The sequence below is a fragment of the Callorhinchus milii genome, unplaced genomic scaffold, assembly GCF_018977255.1.
Source record: "Callorhinchus milii isolate IMCB2004 unplaced genomic scaffold, IMCB_Cmil_1.0 Scaffold5, whole genome shotgun sequence".
Lineage (NCBI taxonomy): Eukaryota > Metazoa > Chordata > Chondrichthyes > Chimaeriformes > Callorhinchidae > Callorhinchus > Callorhinchus milii.
This window is the reverse complement of record NW_024704746.1, coordinates 54,234,175-54,254,200: the sequence shown is the minus strand read 5'-3', so window position 1 is coordinate 54,254,200 and position 20,026 is coordinate 54,234,175. Positions and strand designations below refer to the sequence as shown.

Genomic DNA, 20,026 nt, shown 5'->3' with positions numbered 1-20,026 from the left:
TAAGTGTGCGACCCGCGAAGCTTACCAAAACTCGTGAAGTGGCCCGCCAGCCAAAATAATTGCCTACCCCTGACATAGATAGACTGGTGAAATGGGCAGATGAAGTTTAATGCAGAGAAGTTTGAGGTGATGGGAGGAAGAATGAGGAGAGACAATATCCAATAAATTGTACAGTTTTAAAGGGGGTACAAGAGCAGAGAGACCTAGGGGTTCACATACATAGGTCTTTGAAGGCAGCAGTACACATTGCTGGAGCTGTTAAAAAAAACATATGAAATCCTTGGCTTTATAAATAGAGGCATAGAGTACAAAAGCAAAGAAGTCCTGCTATCCCTTTATAAGTCATTGGTTAGGCCTCGGCTGGAGAATTGTGTTCATTTCTGGGCACCACACTTCAGGAAGGATATTAAGGTCTTGGAGAGAATGCAGAGGAGATTTACCAGAATAGTACCAGGGATGATGGACTTAAGTTATGTGGAGAGATTGCAAAGCTGGGATTGTTCTCCTTAGAACAGAGAAGGTTAAAAGGAGACTTAAGAGAGGTGTTCAAAATTATGAGCGGTTTTGATAGAGTGGATAATAATAATCCTTGCATTTGATACAATGCCTTACTACATTTTCGAGATGTCTCAAAGTGCTTCACAGAATTTACTGTAAATTGAAATTGACTGAAAATTCTGTGGGTGAAACAGGAGAAAGATAGGGAGAAGCTATTTCCAATGGCAGGTGGGTCAGTAACTCGGGCACATATATTGAAGATAATTGGCAAAAGAGCAGATGAGAATTTTTATTCTTTTTACATAGAGAGTTGTTACGGTCCGGAATGGATTGTCTGAAAGGGTGGTGGAAACAGATTCAATAAAAAAAACTTTCAAAAGGTAATTAGATATGCACTTGAAAAGGAAAATTTTGCAAGGATATGGGGAAACAGCGGGGGTGTGGGACTGATTGGGTAGCTCTTCCAAAGAGCCGGTTCAGGCACGATGGGCCGAATGGCCTCCTTCTGTGCTGTAATATTCTATAATTCTATCCCATGAAGTAATTTATTCACCATCACAGTCTGCGTTGAACCCTATATCCTTCAATATTATTCTCAAGCAGATCTAATCCAGCTACTTTGTTTAAATTATATCAACATAATTGGAGGGGGAATCTTTTAATCTCTAATCCTGGTTTAATACGAATATCAATACTAATTTCCAGTTCTGCTCTCACAGTCTAATTCAAACAGCCTTGATGTAGCAAAAACTAGAGCATTAACACAGCTAAGGTACAAAATCAATGTTGTCACTCCAGCTGTTCTCTCACCAGTTAATGCAAAATTTTAACAAACACCCTTTACATAGGATTAATGTCTCAGAAAATTAATGAAATTTCAACTAAAAATGTTTAGAGATCCATGTTAGTCTCTTTAGATGAAATTTAGAAGCTATAATGCAAAACAATGCTCATTACATCCTCACCTTTTTAATCAGCAAGTATTGACCTCAAAGCACAATTGCATGTTAGAAATCTTTAGTGATACTGTATATTGTTCTGTATTAGTCTTATGAGGTTAATACATAAAACACTGCCAGTGAGGTATTCTATTCTGTTGGCTCTTAAATAATACACCTCGTTTTCCAACTTTCATTTTTGGTCCCATCAAAATCTTTTAATGCAGTTTAACATTATGTTCATTATGTTCAGACCTGAAGATCCATCTTTTGTTTTGACTGAATGAAACGTTGAGGCTACTGACCTTTTAATTGTTTTGCATTACAGCCTTGATATTTCACTTGCTTAGCCATCTACAAAAGAACTTGACCCGGAAAGAAAGGATTTTCTACAATATAAAAATTGTAATGGAATCTAAGGGTGAAACACATATAAAAAGTAAACTACCGAAACAGTGTACCTGCTTCAGAATCCTAAAATTTCTATTGGAAATCAAAATATCTCTCAAATCTCTTTAGCTACCAGAAAGTCTGAGATTTTAAGTGTGTTCTCTTTGTCACCCTTTATTCTACCCACCCCGTATGGGGTATACTCTTGTTTCAGCCATGTGTATATACAAAGCTTACTTCCAGTTCTATTTGATCACATTTTCTCTATTCTGCTATACTTGTTTACACTACTAAAGTTTTTCCACATAGTTTTCATCTATATTTCATACAATCACTTCTCCTGTTCTCTCACCAGTGGAATTTGAACTAAAATTAACTTCAATTTTACACTGCAAAACAGAAGTAGCAAGAGATTTTAATCGAAGTTAAGAAGACTTCATTGTGCATTGTCAAAGTGTATGTTCTGTACCAAAAAAAGTTCTTACCCGGATTGCTGCCTTATTGCAGAAAACCCTGGTGATTGCCAGCCAAGTGGGCAAGTCCAGCATGTTCTGTAGCACCTCTTCATCCAGCTCCAAGTTGGTCAGCTGACCTTCCCCTTTAAGAGTGCTCAAATTTATCTTATCAGGTGACAGATTCTTGGTAAATCTAAAAAAAAGCAGAATAATATTTTGATTTGTATGATTGTGTTCTTATAGTGTTGTATGTCTTGTTAACTGATAGTATAAAACAGGAACAGTTGGCAATATTGGAGTTGCATTTTGTGGTACTGAAAGATTAATGGCTTAAAACTTTTAAGTATCTGTCAGTGTAACAAATATTTTGTTTGTTATCTTCGAATTGCAATAGAGCAAAGTCCAATTCCTCTGTGTCTGTACAACTATTTGCAGTATTAAGCCTCAGCTGGAGTGCTGCGTTCAATTCTGGGCACCACACTTTAGGAAGGATGTCAAGGCTTTGGAGAGGATGCAAAGGAGATTTACCAGGATGATACCAGGAATGAGGGACTTGAGTTATGTGGAAAGACTAGAGAAGGTAGGTCTGTTCTCCTTGGAGCAGAGAAGGTTAAGGGGAGGTTTAATAGACGTATTCAAAATTATGAGGAGATTTGATAGAGTGAACCGAGAGAAAGCGGAGAGGGAGTGCGGGGAGATTCTTTACCATCGCCTCATCATGTCTTCAAGACGTCTCAAAGTGTTTTACAGAATATACTGTAAAGTGAATTGACTGCATAGAGGTATCAATAAGAATCAACAATTGGGACTGATGCCTTGTGTATTTCAATCAATTCCCTCAATGTTTTCACTTGAGCCGTACAGAACCTTGATTCCACACTTGGGGTCACCTACCACCATGTCCCACCGGTTGACCCAGTGGGGAAGATGGCGGATGCAGCGCAGGTGAGTTCTCTAGCAGCACAATATCATTCGCAAACAGAAGCACCATAATCCTGTCAGAGAGACCTGGAACAGATACACCAAGTCCTTCCCACTCGATGCCATCCAACACATCGTTGATGAGGACATCAAGTGGGATGGGTGACAATCGGCAGCCTTTCCTTACCTCCCTTAACAGGGTTGAGCTCAGTGTCAACCTTTACACTGATCTTGGAGCTGGAATACACATTTGGATAAACTCCAGGATTCAGCCATGTACTCCCATCGCTTCCAGTTTCATCACGAGATCCTCATGAGGCACGAGGTCGAAAGCCTTATGAAAGTCGATGAACGCACCATTAGCAAACTCATACAGAGCCGCAACCTGTCCCACACATTCTTCACAAGAACAGAAGCCAGCCTGCTCCTTCCTGATCAAAGTGCGAGTTTCCAATACATGTTACACATGCAGTGACTACCTGAGAGCACCACTTTAAGAGCCACTGAATTCAGCGAGATCCCTCTCAGTTATCAGTTTCACTAGGGTCACCCTTCTTGTGGCTGGACACAACAAGTGCACCCTGGAACAACTAATACAATGCTATCAAGAATGGACTATGCCCTATCACAGTTCAATTGCTCTACCCATGGGCCACTCCTGCCAGCATTTACCCCACTGATATCACAAGTAAACCAAATCACAAAATGAACTACTGTAGCAACTATGTCATAAAGGGATTAAGTTGTCTGGTTTAACTGGTATCCATGTCATAAATGAATTAAGAGTCCTAGGTATTAGTTTGGAACTTTCTGTTCTCGAATGCATTGCTGAATGGAGAAGTTATGTGTTCTCTTAAACAGGACTTTAAAGAAGATGTGGAAAACACTGCTATTGACAAAAACAATTAAAGCAGTCACAAAGACCACCTAGAAAAAAGTACAATAGCTTATCAATTTACTAATTTAGGTGTTTTTAAAAATGTAAGAAATGTATGGCAGCAGGTCAACATTTACAGTTAATAGCCAACAGAATGTCTCTTACATAGTACTGTAAAAACAGTACTCACAAGTCTACAAAACTGTGTGTTTGTGTGTGGGGGTGGGGGGGTTAATCCAATGTGACAGCTGACAGCTAATTATCCTTCCATTAGTTTATGGTCCCTCTTAGATTTGATGTTACATTTAACTCTATTTTGGGAGGACATCTCAAAGCACTTACGAACTGGATGGAAACCGTGTTGTTGCAGTCGTTTCAGCATTCAAGTCCAACTGTGCTGTTCTTTGTTCTTCAGTTTCATTTGATCAGCTGGCAATTTTATTTGCCCATGAAATTCTTGACATTTGCTTAGAAAATGTCCTGGTCAGGAGAACACTTGTTGGTAGGACTGTGGCTCCCATGACAACCCGAAAAAACCGCCATACATTTGTTTCAGAATAAATTAGTATACATGTATCTCTTTAGAAGTGTGTGTACTTTCCTGTGTCGCTACTTTGTTGCAGAATACTTTGCATACCTCATATTTTAGGGCTTCATTAAAGCATGTTTTTGTTAAATGTAGCTGAGATTGCTGGAAGATAATGCTCATGACTCTCCTGTCTCTACATCAATAGGTTATTGCATTATTGGCGGAAACACAGACACACACACACATTTTGTCGTTATTAGTATAGATTAGAAAGTAATCAATAGAGACTAGTTTCCAAAACACTAGCCTGGAAATTCAAATTGGTTCGCTCAATGGTTCAATGGCACCTTATATGCCTCTTCAGGTCAGGAAGATTTCAGGAAATTCAATCCCTGATCTTTGCCAATAACAATTTGAACTTTTAAAGTGATTTTTCATTGAGAAAACAAAAACATTTCAAAACAATTCACAGGAACAAAGTGGAGGCCTGAGCAGGATGGAAGATGGGTGGGGAGGGTTAGGAATGAAATACATGAAGATGCAGTCAAAGTTTTGTAAGACTGAGAAGATTGAGCAAATACCTTCCACATGGTAACATTTTGCTTCCACCTTGCTACCATACAATGCTGTCTTTACTCCACACAAATTAAGCAAACAAGCCAACTTCTGAGTAATCCAACAGAATGGACCAACAACTTTTTCCATTCAATCTAGCCTGTCTGAGTGCAACACAGATCTGGGTACTCTTTCAACAGCGACAGACTTCACACTCCATTGCTGAAGCATCTGATCTTGTTAAACTACTGATAAGATAAAGATACCTTCCATTTTTATCTTCCCCCGAAAGGGAAATATTAAGAGCCAGTTAGATATTACACACTAAACATAAAAGACAAAGGTCATAATAATAATCCATGCATTTGATACAGCGCTTTAATAATAATAATAATAATAATCCTTGCATTTGATATAGCGCTTTTCACGTCAGGAGGACGTCCCAAAGCGCTTCACAGAACACACTGTAAAGTGAATTGACTGTATATTTGTGGGCGAACGCGGCAGCCAATTGCGCACAGCAATGTCCCACAAACAGTCGTAGATTGAAAATGACCAATTTATTATTGATTTTGGTTTTGGAGGGATTATTATTAGGCGTGTGGAGTAAGGAAACTTGCCCAAGGTTTCGCCCTGCCTGGAATTGAACTCAGGTCTCTCGCTTGCAAAGCGAGTGCTCTAACCACTGAGCTACAGGTCTTCTAGATGTCTCAAAGCGCTTCACAGAATATACTGTAAAGTAAATTGACTGTATATTTATGGGCGAAACGTGGCAGCCAATTGCGCATAGTGTCCCACAAACAGTTGTGGATTGAATGACCAAATTATTATTGGGTTTTTTTCTAGAGCGATTATTATCAGGCGTGTGGAGTAAGGCCAAGGTTTCGCCCTTCTGGGAATCGAACCCAGGTCTCTCACTTGCGAGGCGAGTGCTCTAACTGCTGAGCTACAGGACTCCTCACCTAACAACCGGGTAAGTAGCAACCTGGCTGTTAGTCGATTGGCGGATCGTTTTACCGGGTATAGTAACCCCTTAAAAAAAAATTGGCGATTATCTGTGGACTCTGTTAATTAAAAACACCAGTAGAAATGGAAAACTACTGACTGAGTTAGTCTTCATAATTACAATTCATCTCGGAATTGGACTGGAACTTCTCTGTGAGAAGGTACTCAATTCTGCAGCATTAATACTGTCAGCGCTGGTACCCGAGCAGAGCAAGACAGCCGGGTAAAACTCATCCACGCCGAGGGGACAGAGTTTGCGACACCTTAGAATGATTACAACATGAAAATATATTTTTGAAAAGACTGCTTCTCTTTCTAGTCCTTGACACTAAATCAACAGTCCTGTAGCTCAGTGGTTAGAGCACTCGCCTTGCAAGCGAGACATCTGGGTTCAATTCCAGGCAGGGCAAAACCTTGGGCAAGTTTCCTTGCTTCACACGCCTAATAATAATCCCTCCAAAACAAAAGAATAATAAAATTGGTCATTTTCAATCCACGACTGTTTGTGGGACACTGCTGTGCGCAATTGGCTGCCGCGTTTCGCCCACAACTATACAGTCAATTCACTTTACAGTCTATTCTGTGAAGCGCTTTGAGACGTCGAGAAGACGTGAAAAGCGCTATATCAAATGCAAGGATTATTATTATTAACACTTAATAATAATCCTTACATTTGATATAGCGCCTTATCACGTTGTTGAGCAGTCTCAAAGCTCTTCACAGTAAAGTGAATTGACTGTACAATTTGTGGGCAAAACGCTGCCCACAAACAGTCATGGATTGAGTGACCAAATTATTAATTGTTTTTAATGGATTATTACCGCCAGGAAGCGATCCGCCAATCAATTAACAAACCAGTTCCTCCTTACTGCTAGGTAAATAGAGGTGCATGGAGGAGAGAAACTTGCTTAAAGCTCCGTAGCAGCACTTACACCAATGAACTCTTTGAGCATGATACAGGGTTGACCAATCTATCAGGGCTTACCCATTAATAATAATAATAATGGCTACTCAGGTGAGGCAGTGAAGGGGCACCCAAACCTCAATTGAAGGGGGAAAAATTAGTTGGGTGCCTTCACAAGGAGGAGAGAAACCTAGAAGAGAATACAGTAATTGGGGGGGGAATAAAAGATTAATTCTTCAACGTGTCAGAAATAAACCTGCCTATATGTGGAAACGTATTGGACACCAACAATAAATTCATAAAACCAATGATATTGCAGACATGAGGTAAATAGGAATAACAATGTATTGTCATATATCTTTAGCTATGTGCATGGTACTAACATTAAATGACCCTAGCACAACTCCAGCAATTCCTCCTGGACATGGGGCTTGTAAGCATGATTCTTTGGATGAATCTAAATTCATTCAAAGAATCATGCATACAGCCCCATGCATGATTCATCCAGTCCTTAAGAAACCTGGGGCATTCCTGCAAACAGGATTCCTTCCATCAGCCAGTCCTTTTTATTGAGCCAGAAACAAGCACTACATTGTCATAAATCATACAGTAGATGCCATAAAAATTGTAATAAGCATCAGGAAATATTCATAACACTCAAAGCAAGTTTCAAGACAAGAAGTTATTGGTAAACCAGAAGCCAAAGGTAAATTGACTTGAACAGAGTTATAAGAGTTCCTTATTTGATAAAAGAACACAACAGAGTCAACAAGCAAACAGCTAACATGGAAACCTTAGTTTGCATTCCAGGACAACACTATGGAATTACCGAGCAGCAATACCTGTGTTTGGCATTGTGAACAGGTGTCAAACATGTAATTAACATTTCAGCTTAAAAATGCAACACTAAAATGAGAAGATACTATATCGCTAACCACCTGCCTCTAGTCTCAGCGTGCGTATTTTGGCTCCGCGCCCGACCCGAGCCTGCTTTCCCCCAAAATGCCCGCATCCCTGTCCTCTACCCCTCATCACTCCTATTCTGTCCTCCTCTCCCTTCATCCTTTTCATCTATCCCCACTTGACCGTCCCACAGCCTCCCTCTGCTCCAGCCTCGGAATTCTCCATCAGGCTCATTGTGGCACTCGGCCTTAGCTGTCCAGCAGCAGCCTTGCTGACTGCCCCATCCCCCACTATCGCCGCAAGGCCCACCAGCCCAAGACCCCAGGGGCAAACCTCTCCTCCCTCATCCACATTCCCACTCTCCCTGCCAATCCTCCCATACCGTTCCTCCCATCTCATCTCTGCCACCTCACTTGCCCTATTTCCTTACTCCTCCACTTCATTCCCCTCCTTTGAGCACCTTACCCTCTATCATCCCTCCAATCTTTCTCTCAAAATTCTCCTAGTTTGTCATCCCTCCAAACTTGCCCCACCTTCCTATTTGACATCTTCACCCTTCTAGCTTCCCTCTGCCTCTGCTCTGAATGCCTCCTCATCTTTGGCAACCAATTCATCCTGCACTTCACCCTCTCTTGCTCTATCTCCTCTGACTTCTCCTCTCCTCTCACAACCTCTCCCTCCACATCCACTCTGCCACCCACGTTCATGGTCATCCGCTTGACCTGGTGACTTTCGGGGCTTCAGAGTCTCGGACCTCATCATCACCGACAAAGCCATCTAGGGCCACTATTTCATCTCCCTTAACTCCTCAATCCCTTGCGCCACTGCGACTCAACCCACCGCCATCTCCTACCACCCCTGGAAAAAATCTCCCGCTCCCTCTCCGCTGCCCTGGAGTCATCTGAATTCCTCCCCCTCTGGGCTTTCCCTGCAAAGACCTATCCTCCTCGGTAACTCTCTACAACTCCCTCTCCACCACTCTCAATGCCCTTGCCCTCCATCATCTCCCGAACCACCTCCTGCTCACGCAATTCACCCTGGGACACCAGCCACCTCCACTCCCTCAAGAGACAAGCACGTACTGCCAAATGCACCTGTCTCAAATCTAATTTAATGGTCCATCGGCAGATTTGGCATTAAAACTTACCACTCCACCCTCAGCTCCACTAAATCATCCTTCCACCCCAAGATAATCTGGGAGACCAAGATAACACCAGGGTCCTCTTCTCCCCCACCAACCGGCTCCTCCGCCCAGCCTCTCATGCCTCGCTCATTCTCTCCTCCAACTCCAATTGCGAGGAGATGCTGGACCAAAATCCAGGGGATCCACTAAGCCGCCTCTGCCCTCTCAACCATTACCTCCTCCCCATTTCCCCCTCACACACCAATCCCTATGCATCCCTCCCTCCACACCTTCGAACCTGCCTTCCCCGTCCTATCTCACTACCATTATAACCTACACAAAACCCACCACCTGCTCCCTCGAACCTATCCTTACCCCTCTCCTTACCTGCCAGCTCCACCTCCTTGCCCCTCTACTCACAGACCTCATCAACCTCTCCCTGTCTTCTGGCACCGTTCCTATCCCCTTAAAAGCAGCTGTCGTCATCCCATCTTCAAAAAACCTTCCCTGGACTCATCCCTGCTTTCAAATTACTCCCCCATCTCCAACCTACCTATCCTTTCCAAGGTTCCTGAATGAGTTGTTGCTTCCCAACTTCACTCCTTCCTCTTCCATCACTCCCTATACAAACCTCTCCAATTGGGTTTCTCTGCTGCCCACAGCACAGAAAAAGCGCTAGTTAAAGTGATGAATGATATTCTGTCCATCTATGACTTGGGCTTTCTCTGTCTCCTCGTCCTCCTTGACCTCTTTGCTGCCTTTGGTACAGTTTACTACTCTATCCTGCTCAATCACCTCTCCTCTTACCTCAACATTCAACATTCATCCTGCCTCTCACACCGTCTCCACTTTGTCTCTACAAACAGCTTCTTCTCCAGCCCCCGCACCGTCTCGTGTGGTGTTCCTCAATCAGGGCTCTGTCCTTGGTCCTCTCCTCTTCAACCTGTACATACTCCCACTTGGTAACATCATCCGCAGATATGGGGTCAACTTCCACGCTGACACCCAACGCTATCTCTCTGCCTCCACCCTCGACTTCAGGATCACTGCTATCCTGACAGAATGTCTGTCAGATATCAAGTCCTGGATGAGAGCTAACTTTCTACAGTTGAACCTCAACAAGACTAAGGCTCTCCTGATTGACTCCCGTCAGGACCTCCACACCTCAGGCACTGGCAGCGTTACCATCCATGGATGCACACTCCACCTCCCTGAGCCAGTCAGTAGGCAAATACCACTGCCAATTTTCGTTCTGCAATGTGACACAGAACAGCCGTAAAGTGTATGATTGATTTTATCTTCAGAATTGTTGGCCAGGACACTGGGAGAAATAAAGAGAAAGCTTTTTTTTGTATTCTTGTTAAACACAGTGCATCAATATAGGTTTAAATCTAACTCATGAATTATGAATTCTTTATTCATGCAAGATTATTGAACATTTACCTCATGTCTTTAATAGGCTTTTAAAAGCCCTCACCCGCTACACCAAATGGTTGTGAAGTACAGTACACCAAATCACTAGCATTTTAAAAGATACAGTTGTTGAACATAACTTCTCATGTGTAAAACAAATGGAGCACAACAGAAATTCAAATCTCAAAGGACACGGTTCAGGAAATAAACGTTTTCAACCTAAACAGCCCATTGTGCTACTATGGCTTTAAACTTGTTTCACTGGAAATATAAGTGTACACAAAAGGTTGGATGGACTGTGTAGTACTGACAGTCAAACTGTGTCTCAGCTGTTGAAGTACTGGGAAACGAATGACGTGTAGGAGAAAGAGTAGAATTTTGCTGGACAAATCCTGAAATGAAAAAGGACATTGCCTCCAAATTTGATTTGAAGTCACATACTTCAGGCAAAGTGAATTGAGGGTTTATGTCTGACTTACATTTTATTTAAAAAAAGCTTGATAATTCAGTTACAATATTATTGCAATGTTAATACACTACAGTTCTTTTTAAGAGTTTATGTTCTATTAAAACAGTTCTGCTTTGAAACTTGTTTGATTTGATTAATTGTACAGTAAACATTTTGTGCACATGAGGCACAGGACTGTAAAGTTACCATATATGGAAAAAATGGGCTACCATAGCTTTAATATGCATGGGTTAGTTACAGAAATCTTGCCTTAATGTCATCAGCCAGTTCATAGAATTATACAGCACAGAAGGAAATTATTCGGCCCATCATGTCTGTGCTGGCTCTTTGAAAGAGCTATACCCAAATTAATCTCACTCCCCCCGCTTTCCCATATCCCTGCAAATTTACCCTCCCCAAATACTTGTGTATTTGTTATGTGTAAATTATATAAAACCTGACCTATACAAAACTTTACATATCATAAATGATAAATGATACGACTTGTGCAGTTTCTACATAACGTATACTCTGCATAAGTCATAATACATGTAAGGTTCCAACTGATACAGCTTGTGAGGTTTACTGCATTGTTTTCCAGAATCATAAACAATGCAATTTAAGATGCAGAGATATCTTGGCAACTTTAGGCTTTCAAATTTCAATCCAAAAATGATTACCTCAGGTTTCGTTTAATCTCGTTTGAAAAGTACTAATTATTCACCCACCCAACCCAATTATTCACCCAGGGGCTGTATTTTACAAAAAAAACACAACACCGAAAAAGTACCCATTATGAAAAGATTATGATATCTTCATGTGGAGGGCAAACTACGTTGTGGGACTCGATACTGCATGTAAGAAAGGCAGCTGTGGAAGCAGCTAGAGGATAGAACAGATCTTATGACATTTAAGGACATCTTAATCAATGGTTGGCTTATTGATTAAGCAAATAAAATGTACAAAATGGATAGAATAGAAAGAATGTCTACATTCAAAATATTGTATAGAAGATTGACAAGATGACGAAAGGTGGAAGCAAACAAACAGAATTAAAGGTTTTAGCATGTTCTCACAATTTAAAAATGTTATTAGCATAATTGAAAAATAATAATAATCTTTGCTTTGGTATAGCACTTTTCACTCAGAATGATGAACCAAAGTGCTTAATGGGATACACTGTAGTGTGACTTTTTGGGGGGCAATATTACAGCAATAGCTCCTCCAAACATCTGAGGAACGTACCTACTCATTAAACATGGGCGCTTTCAGTCTAAGTATTCATTATTTTTAATAAAATAGTAGAATTAATTGAAATAGTAAAATTTGTGTTGTGAATCATTATGCATTTTGATCACAAAAACTTCAGTACTCAATTGATACCTACCAGCACACATTCAGATTGTATTTGATAATCTATCAAAACTGTTAAGCAAAGCTTTAGCAGTATGTTCTAATTTTAGTTTCACCCTTGATATAAAAAGAAAACTTTTATGTTTACACATTATTTTAAAAGCCACAAAGAGCACTTCAAAGGACATCTTATCTATATTTATCTGCTGACTTTATTGGGCTCATAAGTTTCTAGAACTTTTCAATTTCCTGTTGAACAAATAAAATCTATCTGCTCAAATATTCCCTCTACTGAAATTGCCAGTGTCTAGATCAAGTTGTAGCAAGATAGATCAGATAATAATAATGATAATAACGTCAATAATCCTTGCATTTGGCATAGCTGCTTCAGGTCAAAAGAACAGCCCAAAACTCTTCACTGGCAATACTTTAAAGTGTTTTGTGGGAGATAGAGTTCTCTCCATTGCTACTAGCATTACCACCCAAAATCAGCAGTCATTATTATTTTTCCTGAGCCAGACTGTTAAATTAAGAATTAAATTAAAAATATATTGAGCAACGGACTATTTGGGTCACTGGAAACCGAGCTGAGATTGACAATAATTCACAAGAGAATAAGAATGTGATTTTTTTCTGTTCCAGCCTGGAATTTAACCTAGATTTCAGGGATAAAAGTGTACAATATTCCAACTCTCTAAATGTATTTGATTTATACTGTAGGTTACGATAGGACATTCCCCGGGCAAGTCACATAATAGATCCTGATAAATTGTGAAGTCATATGATTCAATCCTGGACACTTGCTATCTAACTATCTGCTGTGACACTCTATTAGGTAAAAACAAGCAATAGGTTAAAATAGTAATAGATTAAAATGACAAAATGATAAAATATGATAAAGTAATAGGTTAGAATAGGTTGAGCGAATAGTGAACCTGTGGAACAGGTTCCCTAGGTTGAAGCAGGAAGTGTTGATTCTTTCAAACACAGATTACATAATTTTCTTTTAGGAAATACAGTACATAGGTAGTTTGGGACAAATGTGTATGCGAGCCAGATGGATCTTGGTCTTTTTCATCTAGCATTTCTTATGTTCTCATGTTCCTAAAATTATCCAGGAAAACATACCATGTCTCAAAACAGTAAAGCAATTTGTTGTTAAGATGATATTCATGGCATCAGTGCCACCACCTTAAGGGTTGAAGTGTGATGTGGGAAGAATGAGGATGGCAATGCTCTCAACCATTTCATGCTCAGGTATGCTGCTCAGCAAAAGGCTTGCAAGGAATTTCTGGTATTTGCTTTCCACCTAGTGAGAGTGGAAGCCCAAACCCGTGGTTTTTGGTTACCTAACCAAAGAGGATAACTAGTGACTATCCTCTTTGGAAGGGGTTAGTAAGCAGTGCCTCCTTGTGACTGAGCTGGATCCATGCCGATATGCTTGGCAATGAAATATACATTCTGTTGCTGTCTCGGTAGCCTGTTTCTTAAAACAGGCAAGTCTGCAGTACTCCAAAGTGCTATTGATGATAGACCATTCTGGCTGAGCATCAGGACTTGAAGCCTCTCTGCCCCCAACCTCTGGAACACCATTCCATAGTCCCTCTGCCTCACCCCATCCCTTGCCTCTTTCAAGACCCATCTGAAGAACCTCCTCTTCGACCTTACCTTCGGTCACCATCTTACCCCTACCATCCCACCCTCCACTCCTCCTGATCCGAACTACCAGCTCGGTGCGGATCCCTGACTGTCCAGCGCCTTGGAACGTCCTCCTGATATGAAAAGTGTTATACAAATGTAATTTGTTGTAGTTGTTTGTGGGACATCCTGTACACAAATGGGCTCTTTGCAAATCTCTTGGTGAGTAGCAGTTAGAAGAAGTGTAGAGCTTCAGCAACAGCCACTTATCTTTCAACACACCAAGATAGATAGATGCCAAGCCCTGGATATGTGAGTATCTGATCACAAACCCAGACTTCAAATAATGCCTTCCAGCAGCTCGGAGTTTTCTCATCAGCTATTCAACGGATTTCTGCCTTCAGTGTGATGGTAGGACCACCAACACAACTTGTGATGTACTAGCCCCTTGATGTTCCAGATCAGTGTGGTTCAACAGGCGGTTTCATCCAGCCTGGCGGACAATTTCATGCAGCCAGAGACCATTTCCAAATTCGGGCCGCCCTGCTCCCTCCCAGCCCGACGAACGTCCTCTCAGGACAGAGTCAGAGGTTGGGAGGATGCAGCACAGGGAGTGGAAACAATGCCAGCCGTTACTGTTGTCTGTCACGGGATTGCGTGAGCAGCTGTTTCCATTGCCAAAGCCGTTGAGAGAGTGAGTGAGAGATGGTGGGTGGGGGGGAGAGAGAGCATGATAGAGAGAGAGAGTGATTGAGAATGTGTGAGAGAGGAGAGAAAGAGAGTGGGTGAGGGGAAAGTGAGAGAGGGTGTGTGAGAGAGGGAGAGAGAAAGGGAGAGTGATTGACAGAGAGGGGGAGAGAAAGAAATAGTGAGAGGGAGTGATTGAGAGGGGAAACAGAAGGAGGGGGAGTGAGAGGGAGTAATTGAGAGAAAGAGAGAATGTGTGCGAGAGGGAGAAAGAGTGAGTGCAAGAAGGAGAAATGAGGGTAGTGTTTCTATGGGTCAGCATCTTGGGACGTCCTCCCAAAGTGAAAGGCGCTATACAAATGTAATTTTGTTGTTGTAGATGATCAGAGCCTCCCATGATCGCCGCCAAGGGGGCGGCCGAGGACAGATGCCACGCAGTTTTCTCACAGAAAGCTCCCTCTTTCCCCTCAATGTCCTTGACAACCACCCACCCCTCCTGACCAAATTACATTTATATACAGGCCATTCCCTTTGTCCAGCAAACACCAGCTTACTTAACAATACTGCACTGGAGAGTTAGCCTGGACTATGAGCTCCCACACGCGGTTTGAAACCACAATCCTCTGACCCAGAAGCAAGAGTGCACTACTCATAACTCCCTAACCTGTGTTCACTTCAAATTCCGGTTTCCAAAATTGTACCTGGCAATTTGCAAATCCTAAATTGGCAGGGTCCAATAAAAGGCTAGTGAGCAAAAATATCAAGCTTTTTTCAAAGTAATTTGCCATGGTGTTTTTTTTAAACTGTGACAGCTCACTTCCTAATTAAGACTGAATTCAAGAATTTTTCACAATTCTGCACAATCTAAATGGCTTAGAGGTTAAAAAATTGATTTCTGGTGTACCATTAAGTATGTGTAATAATAATCCCTGCATTTGATATAGCACTTTTCACGTCTTCTAGACATCTCAAAGAACTTCTCATAATATATTGTAAAGTCAATTGACTGTATATTTGTGGGCGAAATGCAGCAGCCAATTGCACACAGTAATGTCCCACAAACAGTCGTGGATTGAGTGACCAAATTATCATTTGATGAATATTACTATAAATTACAATGATGATGGGGATCATCAAGCAGCGAGTGTGTTGACCAAATAAATATGTTTAAAGGGGATTTTATCTTGTCCAGAACAGTAGAACCAGAGGACACAACACAATTGAAGGCGGGCAAATTCAGAACAAGTCTGGGGAACCACTACTTCAGTAAGCAAGTAGTAAATGTATGGAACAGGCTCCCTCGGGAGACTGACAGTGGAAGCAGAAAGTGTTGATTCTATCAAGAATAAATAAGAGATTTCTTTCAGAAAATAATATCTGGGGATACAGTATATTGTTTAGGACATGATGTGTGCAAGATACTGCCAGGATGGTTGGTGGAAGGAGAAATGGGATGGATCTTGGTCTTCTTCATCTGACAAATTCTTATGTTCTTACGTGTCACAATAAAATTAGCATCAGGGCAGTTTTTGCACTGCTTTGTGTAATTCAATAGTGACATCAAAACACTCATGTGCAGGTACAGACCACTGAATAATTAATTCAGCTGTTGGAACTGAAACAAAGTTCCTACTTCACTCAGTCCTGGCCCAGGGAGAAATGCAAAACAAAACTTCACAAATCTAAGTCAATCCTCTTTTCCACCCATTCTTGAGTAAAAAAAAATGCGTACATAGAGATAAAGGTAAGATTCGGTATTCCACCATCAAGCAAAATTGTGATCAAAGAATAAGATCAAACACAGAAAACTCCCACTCTTGTTCACAAAACAGATATTATCATGTTTCTAGAGATTGAGCACAGTTACATCTAGATCTGAATAGGCATGAGCCAACAGGACAGAACTGCCCCACAATTAAATGAAATAATTCCATTCAGAAGATGCCTGATAAAGGAAATGAGTAAAAACTAGCACACACATACATAGAAATTGGTTTCAATCTGATTATATCTGAGGACGATGTAATAGTTAAATATGGTATAGCGTTTTTCACATCAGGAAGATGTACTGTGAAGTGTTGTGTCTTTTGTGGACAAATGGATCAGCGAATTTTGCACACAGCAATGTCCTACAAACAGCTATAAAACAAATGATCAACTTTATTTGAGAACATCATGAGAAACTCCCTTACCTTTTTGAATTATGCCATGGATCTTTAACGTCTCAACCAAAGGACGGCACCTCCAACAATGCAGCACATGCCCAGCATTGCACTGGAGAGTCAGCTAAGGCCCAACATGGAGTCCTGTAGCTCAGTGGTTAGAGCACTCCCTTTGCAATTCCAGGCAGGGCGAAACCTTGGGCAAGTTTCCTTACTCCACACGCCTAACAATAATCCCTCCAAAACCAAAAACAATAATAAATTGGTCATTTTCAATCTACCACTGTTTGTGGGACATTGCTGTGCGCAATTGGCTGCCGCGTTCGCCCACAAATATACAGTCAATTCATTTTACAGTGTGTTCTGTGAAGCGCTTTGGGACGTCCTCCCGACGTGAAAAGCGCTTTATCAAATGCAAGGATTATTTTATTATTTAACGTGGGACTTGAATACCACGTTTCTGACTCGGTGGCAAGAATGCTAGCAGCCTGAGTCAGGGTGACCTACTATGTCCCAGATATAGAACATGTCCAAGATTTTCCAGAACAAAATGGCTCAGAAATTGACAAAATTAATTTTAAAAATTGAATCCATGTTTTATAAGTCATTGAGTAAACTGGCAATATCGTACTTTGCTTAACTTGATTTTAGCCATCTCTAAAATGGTGAAAAATGTTCAGGTGGATTTGTGGAAAAATCCTGTGCTTGCCGTCTGCAAACACAAAAGGCAGCTGCAGGGAGGGAAGGCTCTGACCTACACTGAATTGTCGCCGAGCACCCTGGAGGTGGAGTCGGCTTCATAGCTGGCACTTCTGTTTACCAAGGCCCCTCGCATGAGGATCGCTATTAAGCAGCTGGTGCTGAGTAAGCCTGGTACATAACATTGGACTTGGACCTTGAGAACATCAAGGTGGCTAACACAGAACAAGCTGCCCTGTAAAGGTCCTCTTACCATGTTGAAAGCAGATGTCCATCAAATAGCTGATAAGGTAACTGAGGCTTGGGGTGACAGCTGCTCGAAGTCCAAGTTGGTTTGAACATCCGGAGCTTGGAATCCACCTTGAATGGTTTGCAGAGCTGCTTAAACTTGCACCTTCAACTAGTGGAACCATCACTCAATGGGAAGGAATGTTTGTCGAAGCTGTGGGCAAGAAGATGATACCAACACATTTCACGCTGAGCTGTGGTCCACTAGAAAGCTCACAGAGAGTTCCGGTTACCTGCCACCCACTGAGTGGGGGCTCAAACCCACTCTTGTCAGATGTCATGAATTCCGAAAAGATGCTCTGAGGAAGAAGATGGAGAACAGGTCTAAGCCTGGAACCCCAACTCGTCTTGGAGCTGTCCTTCTAGCGCTGGTCAACAGGATTCTCTCTGAGGCATGCAACCATTCAGTGTTCAAGAGTGCAATTGTGGTGTCTATCCACAAGAAGGGTGACCCTAGCGAAATCGATAACTACACAGGGGCTTTTAAAGTGGTGCTCCGGATAGTCACTGCACATGTAGATCACGTATTGGAAAATCACAGTTTCATCAGGAAGGAGCAGGCTGGCTTCCATTCTCGTGAAGAATGTGTGGGACAGGTTGTGGCTCTGTACAAGTTTGCAGAACGTTGTAAGGCTGAGGAGAAACCCACAAACGTTGCAATCATCAACTTTAGCACAGCATTTGACCTTGTGCCTCATGAGGATCTCCTGATGAAACTGGAAGCCATGGGAGTACATGGCCGAATCCTGAATTTTATCCAGAATGTGTATTCTAGCCCCAAAATCCGTATAAGAATCAACAGTGAAGGATACTGAGCCTATCCCTCTGGAAAGGGGGTCAGGCAAGGTTGCCCATTGTCCCCACCCAATTTGATGTGTTCATCAACAACATGTTGGATGGCTTCGAGAAGGAAGGACTTAGTGTATTTGTTCCAGGTCTTTCTAACAGGATTGCAGCGCTTCTCTTTGCAGATGATATTGTGTGGTTAGCGTACTCACCTGGAGACCTTCTGTGCTGCACCCACCATCTTGCCACTGGTCCAAGTGGTGGGTCATGGTGGTAAGTGCGGAATCATGGTTCTGCACGCCCAAAGGAAGGCTTCAAGGGAATTGATTGGAAGATACAAGGAGCATCAGTCCGAATTGTTGACCTCAGGGTCGTGGTGGACACCAACTTCAGCCTGGATACTGTCTTGAAACACCACGTTGAGAAGGGGCAAAAGGCACTCGGTCATGTTCATCCCTCTTCAAGAACAACAACAAGATTCCACTTATAGAGCGCCTTTCACGTCGGGAGGACGTCCCAAGGTGCTGTACAGTTGGGTCAGGACCCGAGCAGGGGGGAAATGGTCAGGGTGAGGGGAGGGAACGAGGAGGGAGCAGAGAGTCGAGAGGGGAGCTGAAGGCACGGTCAAAGAGAAAGGTCTTGAGACCGGCCTTGAAGGAGGAAAGGGAGGAAGCAAGGCGAAGGCACTGGGGGATGGAGTTCCAGAGCCTAGGGGCTGAGAGGCTGAAGGCCCGGCCACCGATGGTAGGGCGGTTGGGGCGGGGGATGTGGAGCAGACCGGAGCCAGAGGAACGGAGGGTTCGGACAGGTAAGTAGGGGGATAGTAGGTCAGAGAGGTAGGAGGGAGCAAGGCAGTGAATGGCCTTGTAGGTGAGGATGAGGATCTTGAATTCGATCCTCTGGGGGATGGGAGCCAGTGGAGGCGAGCGAGGGTGGGAGTGATGTGGTCGCGAAGCCTGGTGCGGGACAGTACACGAGCTGCAGAGTTCTGAATGACCTGCAGCTTGTGGAGGGAGGTGCCGGGAAGGCCGGCGAGGAGAGAGTTCCCATAGTCCAGCCTTGAGGTGATAAAGGCGTGGACCAGAGATTCAGCAGCGTGAGGGGTGAGGTAGTGCCGTAGTCTGGCGATATTCCGGAGGTGATGGAAGGCGGTGCCAGTTGTGGCGCGGATATGAGGAAGAAAGGACAGCTCAGGGTCGAACAGAACCCCGAGGTTCCTGACTGGCTTTGAGAGGTGGAGAGTGCAGCCTTGGATGCTGATGCTGTCAGCGCCTGAGGTGCAGAGTCACTGACGCGAGTCAATCAGGAGGGCCTCAGTTTTATGCACGTTGAGCTGAAGAAAGTTGTCTCTCGTCCAGGACTCGATGTCAGACAGTCAGGCTGACAGGACATCGGTGGTCATGGAGTTGAGGGTAGAGGAGGAAAGGTAGAGTTGGGTGTCATCCGCATACATG

At 42.6% G+C, this 20,026-nt stretch overlaps 1 protein-coding gene across 1 annotated transcript in view; it reads right to left on the bottom strand.

Moving 5' to 3' along the window:
* The window catches only part of uhrf1bp1l (UHRF1 binding protein 1-like), a 119,960-nt gene that overhangs the window by 93,184 nt on the left and 6,750 nt on the right, over positions 1–20,026 (bottom strand). Inside the window, exon 2 of the mRNA XM_007907722.2 lies at positions 2,312–2,474. Coding sequence (XP_007905913.1) covers positions 2,312–2,474 — 163 coding nt within the window. The remainder of the gene's footprint in view (positions 1–2,311; positions 2,475–20,026) is intronic.